General features: G+C 35.9%; 5 protein-coding genes across 6 annotated transcripts; 4 read left to right on the top strand and 1 right to left on the bottom strand.

Annotated features, from left to right (window-relative positions):
• Positions 1–2,469, top strand: LOC105156852 (outer envelope pore protein 16-2, chloroplastic). The gene is made up of 7 exons (XM_011073091.3): positions 1–292; positions 623–674; positions 814–894; positions 1,412–1,443; positions 1,741–1,774; positions 1,884–1,951; positions 2,060–2,469. The coding sequence occupies exons 1-7, from the start codon at positions 158–160 to the stop codon at positions 2,201–2,203; spliced, it is 546 nt and encodes a 181-aa protein (XP_011071393.1). The 5' UTR covers positions 1–157; the 3' UTR covers positions 2,204–2,469.
• A 552-nt stretch (positions 2,470–3,021) lies between these two features.
• Positions 3,022–4,740, top strand: LOC105156853 (zinc knuckle (CCHC-type) family protein). Its single transcript, XM_011073093.3, has 2 exons — positions 3,022–3,179; positions 3,717–4,740. The coding sequence occupies exon 2, from the start codon at positions 3,747–3,749 to the stop codon at positions 4,542–4,544; it is 798 nt and encodes a 265-aa protein (XP_011071395.1). The 5' UTR covers positions 3,022–3,179; positions 3,717–3,746; the 3' UTR covers positions 4,545–4,740.
• A 3,483-nt stretch (positions 4,741–8,223) lies between these two features.
• On the top strand, positions 8,224–10,659 carry NRPB9A (RNA polymerases M/15 Kd subunit). The gene is made up of 4 exons (XM_011073090.3): positions 8,224–8,381; positions 8,548–8,623; positions 9,399–9,557; positions 10,280–10,659. The coding sequence occupies exons 1-4, from the start codon at positions 8,353–8,355 to the stop codon at positions 10,358–10,360; spliced, it is 345 nt and encodes a 114-aa protein (XP_011071392.1). The 5' UTR covers positions 8,224–8,352; the 3' UTR covers positions 10,361–10,659.
• Positions 10,660–12,585: 1,926 nt separating this feature from the next.
• On the top strand, positions 12,586–14,159 carry LOC105156850 (serine carboxypeptidase-like 50). Its single transcript, XM_011073089.3, has one exon. The coding sequence runs from the start codon at positions 12,668–12,670 to the stop codon at positions 14,021–14,023; it is 1,356 nt and encodes a 451-aa protein (XP_011071391.1). The 5' UTR covers positions 12,586–12,667; the 3' UTR covers positions 14,024–14,159.
• A 170-nt stretch (positions 14,160–14,329) lies between these two features.
• Positions 14,330–16,310, bottom strand: LOC105156848 (heme oxygenase-like, multi-helical). 2 transcript variants are annotated; one of them, XM_011073088.3, is made up of 3 exons: positions 16,046–16,310; positions 15,088–15,305; positions 14,330–14,755 (listed from the first exon to the last, which is right to left on the bottom strand). In XM_011073088.3, exons 1-3 carry the CDS (start codon positions 16,184–16,186, stop codon positions 14,443–14,445), a joined length of 672 nt encoding a protein of 223 aa, XP_011071390.1. In that variant the 5' UTR covers positions 16,187–16,310; the 3' UTR covers positions 14,330–14,442. The 2 variants fall into 2 exon arrangements, with proteins under 2 accessions (XP_011071390.1, XP_088735186.1); XM_088879060.1 differs by lacking the exon at positions 16,046–16,310 and adding an exon at positions 15,931–16,045.
• Between the last annotated feature and the right edge of the window lie 671 nt (positions 16,311–16,981).

Here is a 16,981-nt window from a genome sequence, read left to right as displayed (position 1 = left end):
ATTCACTACTTCTCACACGCCCTCTGAGATGGTCATTCTGTTAGATAATTCGCTCATCTCCTACTAAATCAGTTCTTTGATTGGGAGATTTTGGGTTTTGTTCTGGAGCGCTCTGTGAAGAAAAAGAGTTTCTTTTAGAAAGGAAAAAGGAAATCGAATGAGAATGAGTGGGAGTAATCTTGAGACGCGATCACTGATTGATGAGCTGAGGAGCTTTGACAGCGGTGGTTTCTTTGATCTTGGCCACCCTCTTCTTAACCGCGTTGCTGAAAGCTTCATTAAAGCTGCTGGAGTAATTAATTCTTGCTTTCTGTTTAATCTCATTTCTGCGTTTATTCATCCCGACCTCATCATTGTTTCATATCCATTTCATTTGCAATATGCCCACAATGATTTAGCGATTCACTATGAGGTGTTGTTGTGTGTAAGATTTATGCACAACGTGTTCGATGAATTTCCATAAACGTGGTGCAGTTGAGTTCTGATGTGGTTGACAATTGACAGTGCGAAGTGGGAATTATGATCATGTGTAACATTGTAAAATTGTCGACAACGTTGAGGTGGTTCTCAACTTCGCAGTTATATACGTGTTTTGATTAAATGGTGTCCTTTTCCGTGGCAGATTGGAGCGGTTCAAGCTGTATCACGCCATGCTTATTTCACGGCTGTGGAAAGTGGGTTGTCGTTTGAAACTTTTCTGCTGTTCTATTTGTCATTGTTTCATTTCTTTCAAGATTCGACCTCCAATTAATTTTTTAGTTTGCATTTGTATGGTTTATGGGGAAAATTTAAGTACTTGATTTGTTTGATCAGGCGCCGGTGGAGATGTTGGTGGCAGCATTCTTCCTGAGGTTGGTGGCTCCAAGAAGCACCATCGCATCCCGGACCTCAGAGGTACGAGCGTTAAGCAATGCATTCATTCAGCTTTCGATGTGCATGTGATTGAGTGTATAGTTCTGTACGGGGGTGAATATAACTATCGACGATCCTACTGTTGTAATGCTGCTCAGTTTGTCTTCAATTTTCAATAATTAGAGTGAGCATTCGCCATATAGTCCTGCAGCTTGAGCACTTAAAAAGTGTCAAACTCTGAAAATTGAATCTTGTGGCTGTTATCATCATAAGTTGGTTGAAGTAAAACTCACATGTGCAATGGCTTCTTGAACATGGTTGTTCTTCCACGTTTCGACTGTTGTGTTCATTGCCAGAAAGTTGGTTCTAAGATACTAGTCAATGCTAAATGTCCGGGATACTGTATGCTCGGCGGGCAGTAATATGTTGTGTATATAGCATGGAGCCTTATATAGCTTTTTGAAACCATTTTGCTGTTGTTCTTATAGTTTCTAGTTTTATCTCTGTTTGACAAGGTTATAGTTTTATGACATTGCCTCATATCTGTTGACTATTGCAGGAGAAAATAGCCAAAAGTCGGTTGAGGCACTGGTAAGTCGCAATAACATTCCCGATGGTTAGTTATGCAGAATAATGTCTTAGCAGCTCTTATTTAACATCAACTTCAGTGTAGTAACTTTTCCCTCATGCATGATCTCAATCATGTTAAGCTAGTTTCATTTATAATGTAGTACGGAGATATCAACATTAGATGCCTCAATATGATCGCATGCGATCCACACACACAAGAGAATAATGAGAACTAAGTGCTACAATCAAATCAAAGTAGGATATCATTTTTACTTTCCTATAATTATGTAGTTGTAATGCGTGAATGCCTGCTTGTAGGTTAAGAGCACTGGGAAAGAATCTATGCAGTGGGGTAAGACTGTGACGACTCCACTTCTTTTGCTCTTCGTTAGTCCCCTGTCATGGAATGGCAGTACTGAAACAATCATTCATTTCGATCTTCTGCGTACCGTTGGGTGCAGGTCTGGCAGCTGGGGTGTACTCAGGTCTTACTTATGGGTTGAAAGAAGCTAGAGGAGTTCATGACTGGGTAACTATACATACTTGCATCATATGTGACGCTGTCTATATTTTTACCTGCTGTTGGCTTATTGAGTATATTACAAATTCTGACCCAATCCATTCTTTTCTGGTTCAGAAAAACAGTGCCCTGGCTGGGGCAATAACTGGAGCAGCTTTGGCACTGACCACGGACGACCACTCACACGAACAGGTGGTGCAATGCGCCATAACGGGTGCTGCCATATCCACTGCAGCTAATCTTCTTACGGGCATATTCTAGTCGTGCAACTCCGCCTCGATGCGTTCCCTTTGGTTTTCCATTTTTCTGTTTTAGTGAACATTTTCATGAAGTAGAAGCTGCAGGTTTCTGTGGCAGCTGAGGTTGAGCAGAGATTCGGACGTAAAGCTTTTCCTTGTATTTTGGATTGTCAATAATGAAATTAGTGGAGCTTAGTTGGGAAAATTTTTGTATATGGGACTTATATATGTTAAAATCCACTGGAGCTGGAATAAAATTTGAAATAGGAAATTCAGTCTTTTAGCCAATCTACGACTATATGTTTGGTAGTTTTCTTAAACTTGAAGCTTATCGAAACCCTTTTGGACTTCTTTGTGGCCTTTTCAAAGGGGAAAATTTTAATTCGATGAGTAATTTGGTCGAATAATTTAAAACTAATGATTATTTAAAAGAAACTTTTCGTGATATTTGGCAGAGGGGGTTTAAATTGATCAGATATATTTGGTAGATGGTGAATTTATAAGTTTTTTTTTTAAAAAAGAAAGGGTGTCTATAATTACGATATATTTTATTAAATTTTTACCATAGATACTATATTGAATATTCACGTATATAGGGTCGAATTGCGATGGAATGATCAGTATATAGGGTTAAAGCATCAAGTTTTATTTTGAAGGTGCAACAGTTGCAACACGATTAAATGAGAAAATGACTAATTATTTTATTCAGCGAAATAAGAATTTTCATAAAAATAAATATTTATAAATCTAAAATCCTATCAAAGTATCAAAGGATTGATCATTCCCATTCAATCACTACATACCAATCATCCCCATAATCATACTAGTGAATAGTCATACCGTACTCCGGCCGCATATTTAAAAGTAAGGGGCCTTGGATATAGTTTATCAAAACATAGGGTCACAAGTGAAATAAACCAAAACTTATATCTTATTTAGGGGTCGGCGACCTTATGTCCTCAGTTTCAGTATCACAACCATCGTCCCCATATTGAGAGGTACCAAGTTTGCCCTAGTTTCTCGATTTCCTTTCTTATGAATTTTCTATTCGGCGCTGTTGGTTTGTAGTTTCTTGTTTCATCTTTGTGTTCTTGAATACGGTTGAGATCTGGTTTGAAACGCTCGTATTCTTGATTTTTCCATCGCATATTTTGGTGGGGCTTGTTTATATATTCGCTTTGTATGTCCTCCCTGTTAGTCTTGTCAATCTAATTGTTCGGTGCTGTCGATGTTTCCGTCTATTGCAGCGGGAAGAAATTTCATTAATTTTTTGAAAACAATTTTTGGGGAATTGTTTTCGAGTTCACGGTAAAAAAATGATCTAGCAATTCGGTCATGGTTATTGAAATCTTTAAATTTTCAGTTCAGGCTATTTGTTAGACTTGTTCTAGTCGCTAGGTTTTGCATGATTTTACATGGGATTAATTTTATAAGATTTTCTCCTATTTAGATGTATGTTTATCATTCATGTAATGTTGGTAATGCTTTTGGGAGGCCTGGAAGAATGATATAAATATCCTTTTTGTGTTGCGCAGATTCTGAGTCTTCTCCTCCTATAGTTGAGCATGTCGGGCAATAAAGATGATGGTGCTGCTCAGGATGCTGCAGAAAGAATAAAGGCTGCTGCTTTATCAGCTGCAAAGGGTCTCAGCCGTGCCCAGGCTGAGCGTGCAGCTGCTGCGGCTGCCCGGAATGTGAACGCATATGGGCAGAAGGAAGAGGGGCCTAGTAGATGGCAAGAGAGGAAAGAAGCCAAGAGGCAAATGTATTTGATGAGTACTGAGAAACAAGTGAGATTGGGTGAACGTAAGGATCTCAAGAGCTCAACAACGACCCTTGGGGCAGCTTCACAGTGCCAGAAGTGCTTCCAAACGGGACATTGGACTTATGAGTGCAAGAATGAGAGGGTTTATATCTCAAGACCATCACGGACGCAGCAACTGAAGAACCCAAAACTTAGAATGAAGTTCTCGATTTCGTACTATTTGGACAACCCAGATGTTCAGGTGACCGAAACGAGCGAAAAACGTGAGAAGAAGAGTAAGAGGAAGCATAAATCTGACACCGAGTCTGACAATGATAGTGAGGCTTCAGTTTTTGAATCTGACAGTGGTGCATCCTCTGTTACGGGATCAGATGATTCTTCGGGGGAGAGTGAGTCAAGCTATAGCTCGTCCACTGATTCCGAGGAGGAAAGGAGGAGGAGAAGGAGGAACAAAAAGAAGAAACAGAGGAAGAGAAGGCATCGGAGGTACAGCTCCTCATCTGAATCTTCGGATTCATACTCAGATTCGGACTCTGACTCTGAGGATAAGAGCAGTCGGAGAAAGGGCAAGAGCAGGAGGCATGGCAGAAAGCGCTGAGGCCGACTACTAGGGTTGGAAATCTTGTGCTATAACCTGCTACTCCTTTGTCTGTTACTTTGATTGGCAAGTCAATTTTGCATGCAGTATGGAAGCGTGTAATAAGGCTTAACTATACGCAGCAACTGGTCTTTCAGATGATTTTGTTTGTAATATTTTTGCTTGCAATATGTTTGTTTACCATTGTCGTTTTTCATTCTATTCTTTGCTATAATTCTATAATTTACCTGGTGAAAAATAGTTGGCTTCTCTACGCTGACCTTTGTCGAATTGTGCTGCTGAAGTGAACTAGTTATCTTGATATTTTCCTCTTGTGCTTCTTTTTAGAATCTGTGGTGGTGTCCGTTTCCCAATCAATGCATTTTTGAGCTGACATGCAGGGTGAAGGGTACTCAGTTTTTCTTCTGCTTTGTGTGTCAATGCAGTTTCTATTTTGATAATGGTGATTTTGTATGATGAGTTCTTACCTGTTGAGAGTTGGGTCCTATTTTATTAAGTAGTAATCATCTTGCTTATTTTGATAGAGTGATGCAACCAATAAAAACTTTGACAATCAGATTTTTAACTTTCTTAGTTGGTACTGCCCTACCTCGCTGCATTTAAGATTTCTTGGGAGCTTGATGCTATATGTTTGTGGCATTGTTTAACGATATTAATTCCTAGCAGCATTTCAGCTATTGGCTTGGTAGGCTTTTATGATCCACCCAGAAAAATGTTCTTGTGCTGAGTGCTGAAATTAACAGCTGGACTTTGATCTCTTGTGTAGTTTAGCATCTACCAGTGGTATCTGTTTTCCTTCAGTGGGGAGGATAGTTTACAGGAGGACAAGGCGAAATATTCGAGGACTCGTATTGGCTTTAATGTCCTTAGCCTTGATTGGTCAGGTCAGCCTAATGTGCTATGTCCAGGAAGTGGCCTTAGGAATCTTTGCTTCCATGTTGGAAATGCTTGTGTGTGCCGATTGTTTGAGTAATACTTGAGTTATTTCTTTCCTGAGATTGAATCCTCTTATGTTTGTCAAAAGTAAAAAAGAGGTCATATTTGCCATGAATGTTTGTTTTCTGCAGTGGATGGTTCTTTTTGGTGTTGTCACCAGTTGCTATATCTACATTGTTACTTTCCAGTTAGAACTGTCATTTTTAAATGGATTTCACTCACAAATTCAACAGGAATGTCTAGTAACGGGGGACGGGAGGACTAATTCCTTTCCTTGAGGTAGCTAGACCAAAGTTATTGTATTAGATCCTAAGCTATCGCCCTGTGGGTTACTCGGCTCGTGAGTTTTAAACTAAATCTGAATTCAATTTGGATTAATAATTCATTTTATTTTGTTTTATCTTTCTTCCTACCTTGAGAAGAACAAATTCCCCTATCGTTATAAGGGATCGGGTAAGACCCGGACCTGTTTCTCTTCTTTCTTTTCTTTCTGAATGATGTTTGGCATTTATACGCAACAAAAGATTAGTAAAAATAATTTAAAAGTATGTAAAGCGAAATACATATAATATATTAGATACATACTCTAGAAAAATTTACGTGAATTCAAGTTACCAAAATGAAATCAATAGACGAACCAACACTACTCGTATTTGGGTGTTAAAATAAATTATTCTCAAAAGAGTCGGTTGTATTTCAATCTAACAACAACTTATTATTATTTTATTCAATATATAGATGTGATCTATCAATATTCTTTTAACTTCTTTTTTTATTTTTCATTTTCCTTTGGTCGACTAAAATCCAAATCGTGGATATACTTAGAATCAATGCAGACACACGCAAACAATCAACTTCAATTTTCTTTTGATATTGAGTTAGTATCTTATACTTTTACTAACATTCATCAATAAATTTATGATTGTTGATGTAAGATAATTGTAGCCTGGATGGCTGGACCCTCAAGCCTTGCTGCTTGGCCCAATTGTTGAAAGCCAATCTACCCGATCTGATTTGATCCTATAACGATATGTCTCTTCATTCGCCAGTCAAATCCAACACTTTCTCTGGATTCTTTCTCTGGCCTCTTTTGCCCCCATTCTTTGGGTTTCCTCCCACCGCTTTCTTCCTTGATCTCTTGCTCCAGCCATTAAATGGCCGTTTCCTTTAAATATTGGTTCTTTGGCCTTTGGCGTTTCAGATGAAAACTCTTCTTCTGTCTTCTTCTTCCTCCTTCTGAAAAACTCTTAAGTCTAAAGCCTTTGTAGCATTGCCTTTGTGGTTTTTCTGATTGATCCTGTACCATTGTGGTCGAGGTTAATTAAGCCTTTGTGTCTAGCCTTTTTGGCTTTTGGATGATCAAACAAGCGAGTGTTTTGGGTTGCTGGCCTTTGTGGCATTTTGAGTCCCAATCTTTGAATTATGTGTCTGAGCCTTACTTTTAACTGCTATATTTTTTTTGTGTAGATCTGTTATTATTCTGTAACGATTTGTAATTTGTTAGTATTTTGTAAAGGATTGTATTTAAGGGTTTTTTGACCCATTTCCTGTTCTGTAATTGTTTGATAGGTTTTATCTGAACTTGTTCCTAGAGATTGATACCCTTTTTTTAATTGAATTTTTTTTAAAGAACGTAGCATTTATTATATCATTTGAAGTTATTATAATATGAAAATCTTAAGTCTAACATATGCAACAACAATAAAATTTAAAATTATAAAATTTTAAACTTCAATTTTATCATGTGAATCAAACATTATTGCTTATCAACATGTTGAAAAACATAACTAACATAATAAATATATTTATGTAACAAATTATCTAATTATTTATTGATTAAAAAACTATATGTTGTTAAAAATTTACATAGTTTTACGAGGTCTTAAGTTTTTGAAATTTTATTTGAATTTAAATAGATTGATTGATAACGATCTAATTGAATTGGGAAAGAAAATAGATATTAGTGATTAGTAAATGATTATTATCATTATTAGTATCAACTGTTGTTAGATACAAAAATTTGATATTAAAAATTATAATCGATTTATTTAATAAATAATCAATTTATTATTGTCACTTAAAAATAAAAAAGAAAGAAAGATGAGCTAATTTTTATTTTTAGAATTAATTATACTTAGATGTTCTCCAAAGTAGTATTACTGCACTTGTTAAATTTTTTAAAATTGTGTTTAGATCCCATTTAAAGATAATTCACCTGTAAATTCCAACGGGATTGATGAAAATTGTATTTCACTTTTAGTTTTAAAAAATAATTCCATAAATTTATCAAATGATTGTTTTCTCTTTCCTTGAGTGTATTTTTAATATTTAAGAAAATCCAAATATAGTTGGACTTCACAAGCAAATTAGGGATGTAAATGATTCGGATCGAGCCGAACATTAATATTTAAGTTTATTTGAATTATTATCAAGTTTAAAAATTATGTTTGAATTTGGTTTGATTAGTATTGTGGTCGAGCTCAAATGAGTTTCAAACTCGAGAAAGCTCAAAAAATTTAATATTTTTAAATATATTTTATTATTTTTGTACTAATCGAAAGTTCACTGAACAAAATGTTTTGTTCAAGAACATAACTATTTCTAAAAGCAAATAATTACTAGCAATCTTAATCTACACAAAAACATCCAATGGACATGATTAATTCTCAGCCTCTCTAGTTGGGCCGCTGAAAAGAGACAATTGACAGGCCCAACAAGCCGGCCCAAACTTCCCCGTCGCCTTTGAACATGCGGGAATCGTCCGACAAGCAGCAGAGTTCAAAGCTCGAAGTCACGAGAAACATCTGCAGAAGAATTGAACAAGAGAACAGAAAGAAAATACTGTTTCTTGAAATTCTTCTAAATTCCCACCATGAGTACCATGAAATTTTGCCGTGAATGGTCTGCTTTTCCTGTTTTGTTTTTTTTGGTTTAAAATTTTACGCTAAAATATGTGTTTTGTGTCTGTGATGCATGCTCAAGCTTTTGCTTTTCGTTTTCGTTATTTTCACTTTGTTTTTTGAGGAATTCTGACGATTGGCCTGCTGGTTTGGTTGTGTTTATGCAGCAATAATATTTTGTACCCGAAGGAAGACAAAGAGCAGAAGATTCTGCTTTACGCTTGCCGCAATTGTGATCATCAGGTTTAATTGTTTGCTTTGTTCTTTTGCTTTTTTGGTGTGCAATGTAGTATGAGTTTTTGAATTGATTGATGTGGTGCTTCTGTGAATACTTTAATTTTTATTTGGGTGTTGTATTTAGTGCTGTGGGTTTAGGGTTTAATGGTTTAGTGGTGTTGACATTTGGATTATGGGCTGTTGGTTTGATTGACTTAGGATTTTGTGCAAGAAGTTAAGTTGATGTTCTCCAAAATGTGGTCTCTTTTGGCTGTGAATTTGTAATACACGGCGTTATATATGAGTTGAGAGCGTATTGGGGCTGATTAAATCAAGGGTTGTTAAGAGATGGGAAATGGGATTGTTATAGAATCAGCATTTTTTCATCTGAATCTACTGCATAAAGTGTGCATTGGGAGTTTCTTTGAAGTATTTGTTTAGTGCGGAGATTAGGTGTAGTGTGAAGTTGCTAATGTCGAGACATGGTTGTAGTATTAGTCCCAAAGAAATGGATCTTGAAGTTATGCATGACGGATGCACCTCAGAACGACCAAACCTTCAACAAAATACATTATCGTTTACAGGACATGGGAAGGTTAAGCTTTTTAATGCATCACGTTCTAATTTTCAAAGTAGTTTATCTAAATGACGTGCAAGCTTATGTTTCTTGGATAAAGTATCAAATGACTTAATATTATCTAGTGATTCGGATTTCTCTTTTTAGCAATAGGTGGACTCATGTGTCATAACTATGTTGCTTCTTTCCTGATGATGAGGTTTTCGCCTATGGGTCAACTTGCAGGAGGTTGCTGATAACAATTGTGTCTACAGAAATGAGATACACCATTCTGTGGGAGAGCGCACCCAAGTCTTGCAAGATGTAGCTGCAGATCCAACACTTCCACGTACAAAATCAGTGCGTTGTGCCAGTTGTGGTCATGGAGAAGCTGTTTTCTTTCAGGTAAGTTTATTTGATAGATCAAGTAAATCTCATGTTTGTAATATTTGCTTTATTGCCTTGCATTTCTTGGTGAAGCTGATGCTTCTATACTTCTATTGCCTATTCCAGTCTTAAGAATTTGAACTTAGCTCGAACTTCTACCTTAATATGTTCTGCTCTGCCTCTCTTGGATATGTTTTGGAGAGGAATTCAAGAGTCTGCACAAGTAAAAGAAAAATAGCAGCACTCTTGAAAAGTCATAATCTTCTAGTACATTTGACAAACTTGTGCTCTTTATTGCGCTATACTGGCTAAGCAGTTGAGACACTCTCAATAAAGCCCTGAATCTATATGTTTGCTGAAACTCTTTGGACACAGCTCAGATAATCTTGTGCCCATATTGATGTTCGAACATATAGTACAGTCAAAGTGATGTATCGGGTTTTTTAGCAAATTGGTAAAATCAGGTTGAAACAAACACTTCTCTTAGAACTCAATTTAACATTGCAATAGATGAGATTTAAGCAAACGACCTTAGCTAGCATGCGATACTTTTGTGTACTTTCATTGAGAAACTCATGACAAAATAGCAGTCATCCTGAACTGCTTTTGCCTGTTCATAGGTCTTCTTGGTATTGGATTCTTTTTTATTTCGGTTCCAAGTGAACCAAAACCAAAAATCTGGATATGGCAACGGGTTAGACAATCTTATCTTCATACGATATTCCACATTTATTTTGCAGGCGACTGCTAGGGGAGAAGAAGGAATGACATTGTTCTTCGTTTGCTGCAACCCAAATTGTGGTCATCGCTGGAGGGATTAAAATTGGCGCTTTGCACAACTGACTGCAACTTGAAGACTCAGATAAAAGCTGACAGCAATTCTATGACTATATCAACACTCCTTAAATCACGCTCTGGATTTCCAGTAGTAGATCACAAGACCTGAACGCGGATGGTGAGGTGTGCTTGTATTGCTGTATTTCTTGGGAGAATATTGCTTTTAAATTTGACTATTTTGTGGAGCAAGTGCTGATATTCAGTTTATGCCTTTCATTCACTTGAAGAAGCTACTAAACATTTTCCATTTGTGCAAGCTTAAGAAATTCTATCCTTCATTCAACTGTGTGCCTCTACTAAATGGAGAGGATAACCCTTGTTCCAGCAGTTCTTTGAGGATACTTGCATCTATATCCTCTGGTCTATAATCTATTTACACGAATCATTTTTGGCTTTTGAAGAATTATATATACACCTATCAGAAACATCAAGATCATTTATACAAATCACCGTTGTTTTTCTGAAAATTTACACATACATTTTCCAAGAACGTGAACAATATTATATAAATTATTACTTTTTGACCGTGAGAGATGATTTTTGTAATGACACAAAAAATAGATGTAATCTGTATAAATAAATTATAGTTTAGGGAGTGTAAATACAATTATTCCTTCCTTTTATCTTGTTTGAGGCAGAGAAATCAAGTTTGATGAGTAGATCAGAGAATTGTAACCATCTCACATTAATTCAAAGCCAAGATATGCTTTGAACTAAAACTAGTTGAATATGTCAATGCCACAAGTATTTGTTTCATCTCTTGTCTTACTATCCAAAACTTAGCTAAATTTTGCTATAAAGTAATTCACAAGTACAATAAAAGAATGTCATGTGATCTCCCTATACCATCAACGCAATTCATAGTGATTATGTGTGCCTAAAATTAAATAATTTTTTTTATTTAAAAATATTTGTAAAGTATGATATATAATAAAAATAATTTAAAATAGAAGATGCGTGGTGATAGACATTATACAGATAATTTATTTATTAAATGTTTATCAATTAAAATTTCAAAGACAATTTGGCCCCTGCCCAATTATTATTGTTCTAAGGAGTGAAAAATAGGAAATTTTATGGTAATGTGAATAGGCCAGAGAGCTCAAATACATCTTTTATTTTTGGAAGTATCAAAAGCACTTCTAAATACGCTAAGGTATTTGTATTATTTTATATAAATTTTTATTGTAATTTATTAGAGTAAAATTCATTTTGATATGTCATTAATCAAATTATTATCTGTACTTTTATATAATTGAATATCACCATTTTGTTGTCTTTAATTTTTTATGTTTGTCATTTTTTATTTTTCAAATTATTTTATTAATTTATGTTTTTCTTTCTTCGATTTCTCTTTTTCTTCTCTCACCCATTGTTTCAATAATTTTTCATAACTTTCTTCCACTTTTTAATATTTTTTATTTGTCCAATTAACATATCTAAAATAATAAGTAATTTCTAAATAATTTAAAATTAAATGTACAAAAACATTTAATGATAAATTTTTTTAATTAAAATAATTATTATTTTTTAAGCAACCAAATTGCAATTAAAAAAATGGAAAGTGAAGCAGTAAAATAATTTTTTTCTTAACAAAAAGGTTTGATAGGGTAATATGGAAAAATTACCTGCTGGAGGGACTAATTTGAAGTTAATTAAAGAGACAGGATTACTTTGAAGTTGAAATCAAATGTGGGGACTAAAATGAATTTTACCCTAATTTATTAAGCAAAATTATGCGTTTAATTTATAGAATAGGGGTTCAATATTTTTAGTTTTTGTTTAATGGTAGTTTGATGCTTTATTGTATTTTCAAAAAGTTTCAAAATTAGAAAAATTCGACATTAGTCTCATGGCCAAGTTTCCGTCAAATAAAAGGCAAGCCACATATAATGTGCATTTTCATCAATTGTGTAAGTATCCAAGTTAATGAATATGTACATTGTATAATATATTTTTTTTATAAAAACTTGAATATAAAATTAAATATATCAATTTTTTTCAATTTTAAAATTATTTAAAAAATTTGTAAAGCAGATGACTAAATTTTTCAGCACCATTTAAAAATTTCTCTACATTATTGAACCCCTAATTATATAAGATTGAAAGTGTAGTTTTAGTTGATTTATTATTCCATACTTTTTTAGTTATATTAATATTAAGTAATTTGATGTATTACTAATTTATTATGCGATAAAATTATTAAGCTTACATTGACAAAAGCACACATGACACAGCAGAAGTGCAAAGTGTGACCGATCACTCCGGACAAGCTCACTAAAGTTCGAGAAATGGAGTCCCCTCCACCACGACACGTCAACCTCATCCTCCTCTTCCTCTCCGTCATCATCGCTGCCGTCCTCCGCCATGCATCCGCCGCCGTAGCATACCCCAAAGAAGCCCTCCCCACCAAATCAGGCTACTTAACAGTCAACTCCACCACTGGCTCATCCATTTTCTACACCTTTTATGAAGCACAAAATTCCGACAAGAACACATCAATCTCCGACACTCCAATCCTTATTTGGCTTCAAGGAGGGCCGGGCTGTTCTTCCATGTTAGCCAACTTATATGAGCTGGGTCCGTGGCTGGTGAACCAAGATCTTTCACTTGAGCCCAATCCAGGTTCTTGGAACAGGATTTTTGGCCTTCTTTTTCTTGATAATCCTATAGGTACAGGATTCAGTTTTGCTGCTTCATCTCAAGAAATTCCAAGAAACCAACATGATGTAGCCAAACACCTCTTTCTAGCAATCAAGAAGTTTGTTGCGTTGGATGGGTCATTCAAGTCTAGGGCAATTTACATAACTGGTGAGAGTTATGCTGGGAAATATTTGCCTGCGCTTGGATATTACATTCTGAAGAAGAATTCTCTTTTGTCTAGTGATAAAAGGGTGAACTTGGCTGGTGTTGCTATTGGAAATGGACTAACTGATCCTGAGATTCAAGTGGCTACTCATGCTGTCAATGCTTATAATTTGGGTCTGATAAATGAAAAGCAAAAGACCGTTTTGGACAAGATTCAGTTGGAGGCTGTCAGATTTGTAAGAAGTGGTAGCTGGAAAGAGGCAACAGATGCAAGAAAAAGAGTGCTAAATACATTGACAAACATGACTGGCTTGGCAACTTTGTATGATTTTAGGAGGCTGATTCCTTATCAAGATGATTTAGTGGCTAAATTCTTGAACAATGCTGAGGTGAAGAAGGCATTAGGAGCAAAAGAATCCTTGGTTTTCCAGGTGTGTAGCGACGTGGTGGGTGAGGCGTTGAACGATGATGTGATGAAGAGTGTGAGGTATATGGTGGAATTCTTGGTTACCAAGACGAAACTGTTGTTGTATCAAGGACAGTGTGATTTGAGAGATGGGGTGGTGTCTACTTTAGCTTGGATGAAGAAGATGAAGTGGGAAGGGATCGGCGAGTTCCTGGAGGCAGAAAGGAAGGTCTGGAGGGTGGATGGGAAGCTTGCTGGTTATGTGCAGAAATGGGAGAGTCTGAGCCATGTTGTGGTGTTGAATGCTGGTCATCTTGTGCCTACTGATCAGCCTATGAATTCACAGCTTATGATTGAAGATTGGGTTATGCAGAGGGGATTGTTTGCTGATGATAAAATTGAGATCCCTACTAATTTCAGAGGCACCTTTTGAGATGTCCTGCTGTGTTTTGTTGTAACATATAGTCATTGGATGAATCGTTAACCGGTCATCAGTTCTCAATTTCGAATCCACATTGATGCTCGAGTTTCTCATTTTCTCATCCATCAGAAGTTCGTTTTGTTTCTTATCTTTCCTGCCCTAAGAAAGGATTTTATGTAGTATGCACAAAAATGCATGAGAAACTTGAGACAGGCAAGTCTAAAGAATTTTGGGTATAATAAGGTGAAATTTCCAAGCAAGGCAAGTTTGAGTGATACAAAGTTTAATAGCTTTTACCCGAAATTAGGTAGCAAGAGGTGCAAGAAAAGATGACACGTACGATCAATATATACAGGATCATCTTCCATTTAGTGCAAACATACAACAGACCTGTTGGAAAGACCTAGAAAATGAGCGCCAAACTGGCCGACTCAAACCCCGTGACTCATGTTCCAAAATTCTACTTCATGCTCGAGAATTCTTAATATGTTAACCTCAGCTTTTGCTAACACATCATCAGATGCCTTCTCCAAACGACGATTTGCTATGTTTTGGAGGGCACGGCAATACTGACCAAAACCATCATTGCCCCACCGTTGACAAGTCTCTTTCAGTTCTTCTGGAGTTTTAGAGCCGTCTTCTAAGCAGTGGGCAAAGCTCTCTTGATAAACAGCCTCAATTGCCCAGAATGCTGTTATGGCCAGCGTGTATTCCACATCTGGGCTCGTTAAGCTTTCCAAGAATCTGCCAAAACAGTACGACTAAATCAACCATAGGCAATATGTAATGTATAACATTAACTCAAGGGTGTCAATAGAACCTTTCAAAATTGAAGGGACTTTTGTTTTTCAAAAGAAATCTCAAGAGGTGTCTACTTAATTATTCCAGAAAAAGAGGAGTGCTCACTAAAGCAAACTTTCAAGCAGATTTTGTGTGCCATTGCTACTTCATAGTGCAAACTTAATGAAAACATCACACTTCAATTTGCAATATAAACATAACCTACTAGATATTTAAACTTCACACTTGATTAAGTTCATATCAGAATCAAAAACCTGATCCTACATTGTTCGTACCTGCAGTAATCTAGGTTAGTCTGGTGAGGCACAACACTGTTCAAAGCAATACCCCACTTGGAAGCCTCCTTTTTGAACCATGCAATCTCATCATTCAAAGCAGCTATGCCACCCAGAATTACATCTACATCCGAATTATCATCTGATTCCTTCCAAGCTTTTAGCAATAAACTTGCAACGAGTGGGACAAAAGCTCTAACAAATATATAATCCTGTCCCTGCATTTTATCTTACATGAGGCTCATCATAATTCCTCAGTCCCACGCACAATGACTTGACAAACGTGAAGATTTGAACTTTTGCAACAAATGTTGTTTTCACATTTCTAAGGCAAAAAAATTGCAGAATGTGCTTAATGGATATACAGAAACCGAGTAAAACCACAAATCAACTAAGTTCGATGTAACATTCTCACTCCAGCATAATTATCACCATTTCCAAGATATTATTTTAACCTTATAGGATGTTGGATCAAAGAATTTGGACTCAGAGAAGGATTAGCACAAAACAACGTCATATTCTTGAATTTGAAATTGACTATACTAAGCTTCTTACTCACACAACAAACGGGATTTGCTGAGGATATGTAAACTAATACTTTGCCAACTCTGTAAGATCCCAATCCCACGAAAAAAATGGTACCCAAATATCAAAAATATATAACTACTCCAGGATTCCTCTGTCTTCTTTTGGAAGGAAGACGTAAAATGAAAAACCCAATTCTTTAGCCCAGCTCCAACAAAAGAAGAAATGAGTGTGATTCACTGCCACCAGCATATCTCACAAAGATGAAATATATTAAAAGGATGATTAGCAGCTCCATCAAAACACACATACACCCACCCATGTAATCAATACCAGAGCAATATGAATTAATCGCAATTCCATTAAAGAGAAAAAAAATCAAAGCTCAAAACTACGAAAAAGAACTCTTATTCTTTCTTTTTTTTTATTTTACCAGCCACCGCTTGAAGGAAGTGAAGTCGACAGAGCCGTCGCGGATTCCAAGAACGAAAGGGTGTCGGGTGGCTCCCACATAGAGCAGACGGTGCTTCTTCAGCCATGTGTCCGTCATCGCCGCTCTGTCACTTCCCTCCATTACTTCCCTCCGTTCTTTGCTTCTCCGATGAACAACTCTGGCAACTGCGATCGCCACTGAATTTCGCCCCACTGTGAACCACGACTATACGTTGTATTAGCTGGATTGCACTCCATGGAACAACGATTTTAGTTTAAATACAGAAGCCGGACTGCACTGCCTTGGAGAGGCCCCAAGTTAACAAGCTGCCACGTATTTAATTCAGTGATTTCGCAAGGTAACAAGCTGCCACGTATACAATTCATTTGCTGCTGACGAAATATATCATGGGAAATTCTTGTGAATTTTCGATTAATATATATTTATGAACTTTTATTTTATATAAATCAAGTGAAAAAATATCAAATGTAAAAATCACGTCATACTAATGATAAAATTTACATTATGTTGATGTAATACATTTCACATTGTTTAATATTTTATACTTGAAAGACGTATAGTTTTACGATGTCTGCAAATGATTTAGTATGTGCGGTGTAAAATAAGATATAATATCCGCCTTCCATGAGACTTGTAGTATTCTTGATGTATGTTTTTATTTAATAAATAAATTTTTTCATTAATGAAAATTCATAAAATTTGTTGATAATAAAAAATTATTTATTTCTGATTTATTTACTAGTGACTTATTATCGGCCAAATAATTAATTTTTTTGATCAAACTAACCTTATAAAAGTGACGATATATCTTGTTACATGCATTAGCTTGTATGAAGATGCATAAGGGTACTTTAATTAGCAAAAATCAGTTTACCCTGCAATAAATTAATTTTTTTGCTAATATCAATAAATTAG

The sequence above is a fragment of the Sesamum indicum genome, linkage group LG3 (genome assembly GCF_026168435.1).
Source record: "Sesamum indicum cultivar Baizhima isolate 11 linkage group LG3, ASM2616843v1, whole genome shotgun sequence".
Taxonomy (NCBI): domain Eukaryota; kingdom Viridiplantae; phylum Streptophyta; class Magnoliopsida; order Lamiales; family Pedaliaceae; genus Sesamum; species Sesamum indicum.
The sequence above is the reverse complement of the archived record's forward strand: the minus strand, read 5'-3'. Positions and strand labels throughout refer to the sequence as shown.

What these genes read in the sequence shown, in the direction of transcription:
- LOC105156853 (XM_011073093.3), top strand. Translation starts at nt 3,747, where the DNA reads ATGTCGGGCAATAAAGATGATGGTGCTGCTCAGGATGCTGCAGAAAGA.
- LOC105156850 (XM_011073089.3), top strand. Translation starts at nt 12,668, where the DNA reads ATGGAGTCCCCTCCACCACGACACGTCAACCTCATCCTCCTCTTCCTC.
- NRPB9A (XM_011073090.3), top strand. Translation starts at nt 8,353, where the DNA reads ATGAGTACCATGAAATTTTGCCGTGAATG. An exon ending in GCCGCAATTGTGATCATCAG is followed by an intron (nt 8,624 to 9,398) that starts GTTTAATTGTTT and finishes GTCAACTTGCAG; the next exon opens with GAGGTTGCTGATAACAATTG. An exon ending in GAGAAGCTGTTTTCTTTCAG is followed by an intron (nt 9,558 to 10,279) that starts GTAAGTTTATTT and finishes TTTATTTTGCAG; the next exon opens with GCGACTGCTAGGGGAGAAGA.
- LOC105156848 (XM_011073088.3), bottom strand. Translation starts at nt 16,186, where the DNA reads ATGGAGGGAAGTGACAGAGCGGCGATGACGGACACATGGCTGAAGAAG. An exon ending in CTTCCTTCAAGCGGTGGCTG is followed by an intron (nt 15,306 to 16,045) that starts GTAAAATAAAAA and finishes GATAAAATGCAG; the next exon opens with GGACAGGATTATATATTTGT. An exon ending in ACTAACCTAGATTACTGCAG is followed by an intron (nt 14,756 to 15,087) that starts GTACGAACAATG and finishes CTGTTTTGGCAG; the next exon opens with ATTCTTGGAAAGCTTAACGA.
- LOC105156852 (XM_011073091.3), top strand. Translation starts at nt 158, where the DNA reads ATGAGAATGAGTGGGAGTAATCTTGAGACGCGATCACTGATTGATGAG. An exon ending in TTATTTCACGGCTGTGGAAA is followed by an intron (nt 675 to 813) that starts GTGGGTTGTCGT and finishes TTGTTTGATCAG; the next exon opens with GCGCCGGTGGAGATGTTGGT. An exon ending in GAAAGAATCTATGCAGTGGG is followed by an intron (nt 1,775 to 1,883) that starts GTAAGACTGTGA and finishes CGTTGGGTGCAG; the next exon opens with GTCTGGCAGCTGGGGTGTAC.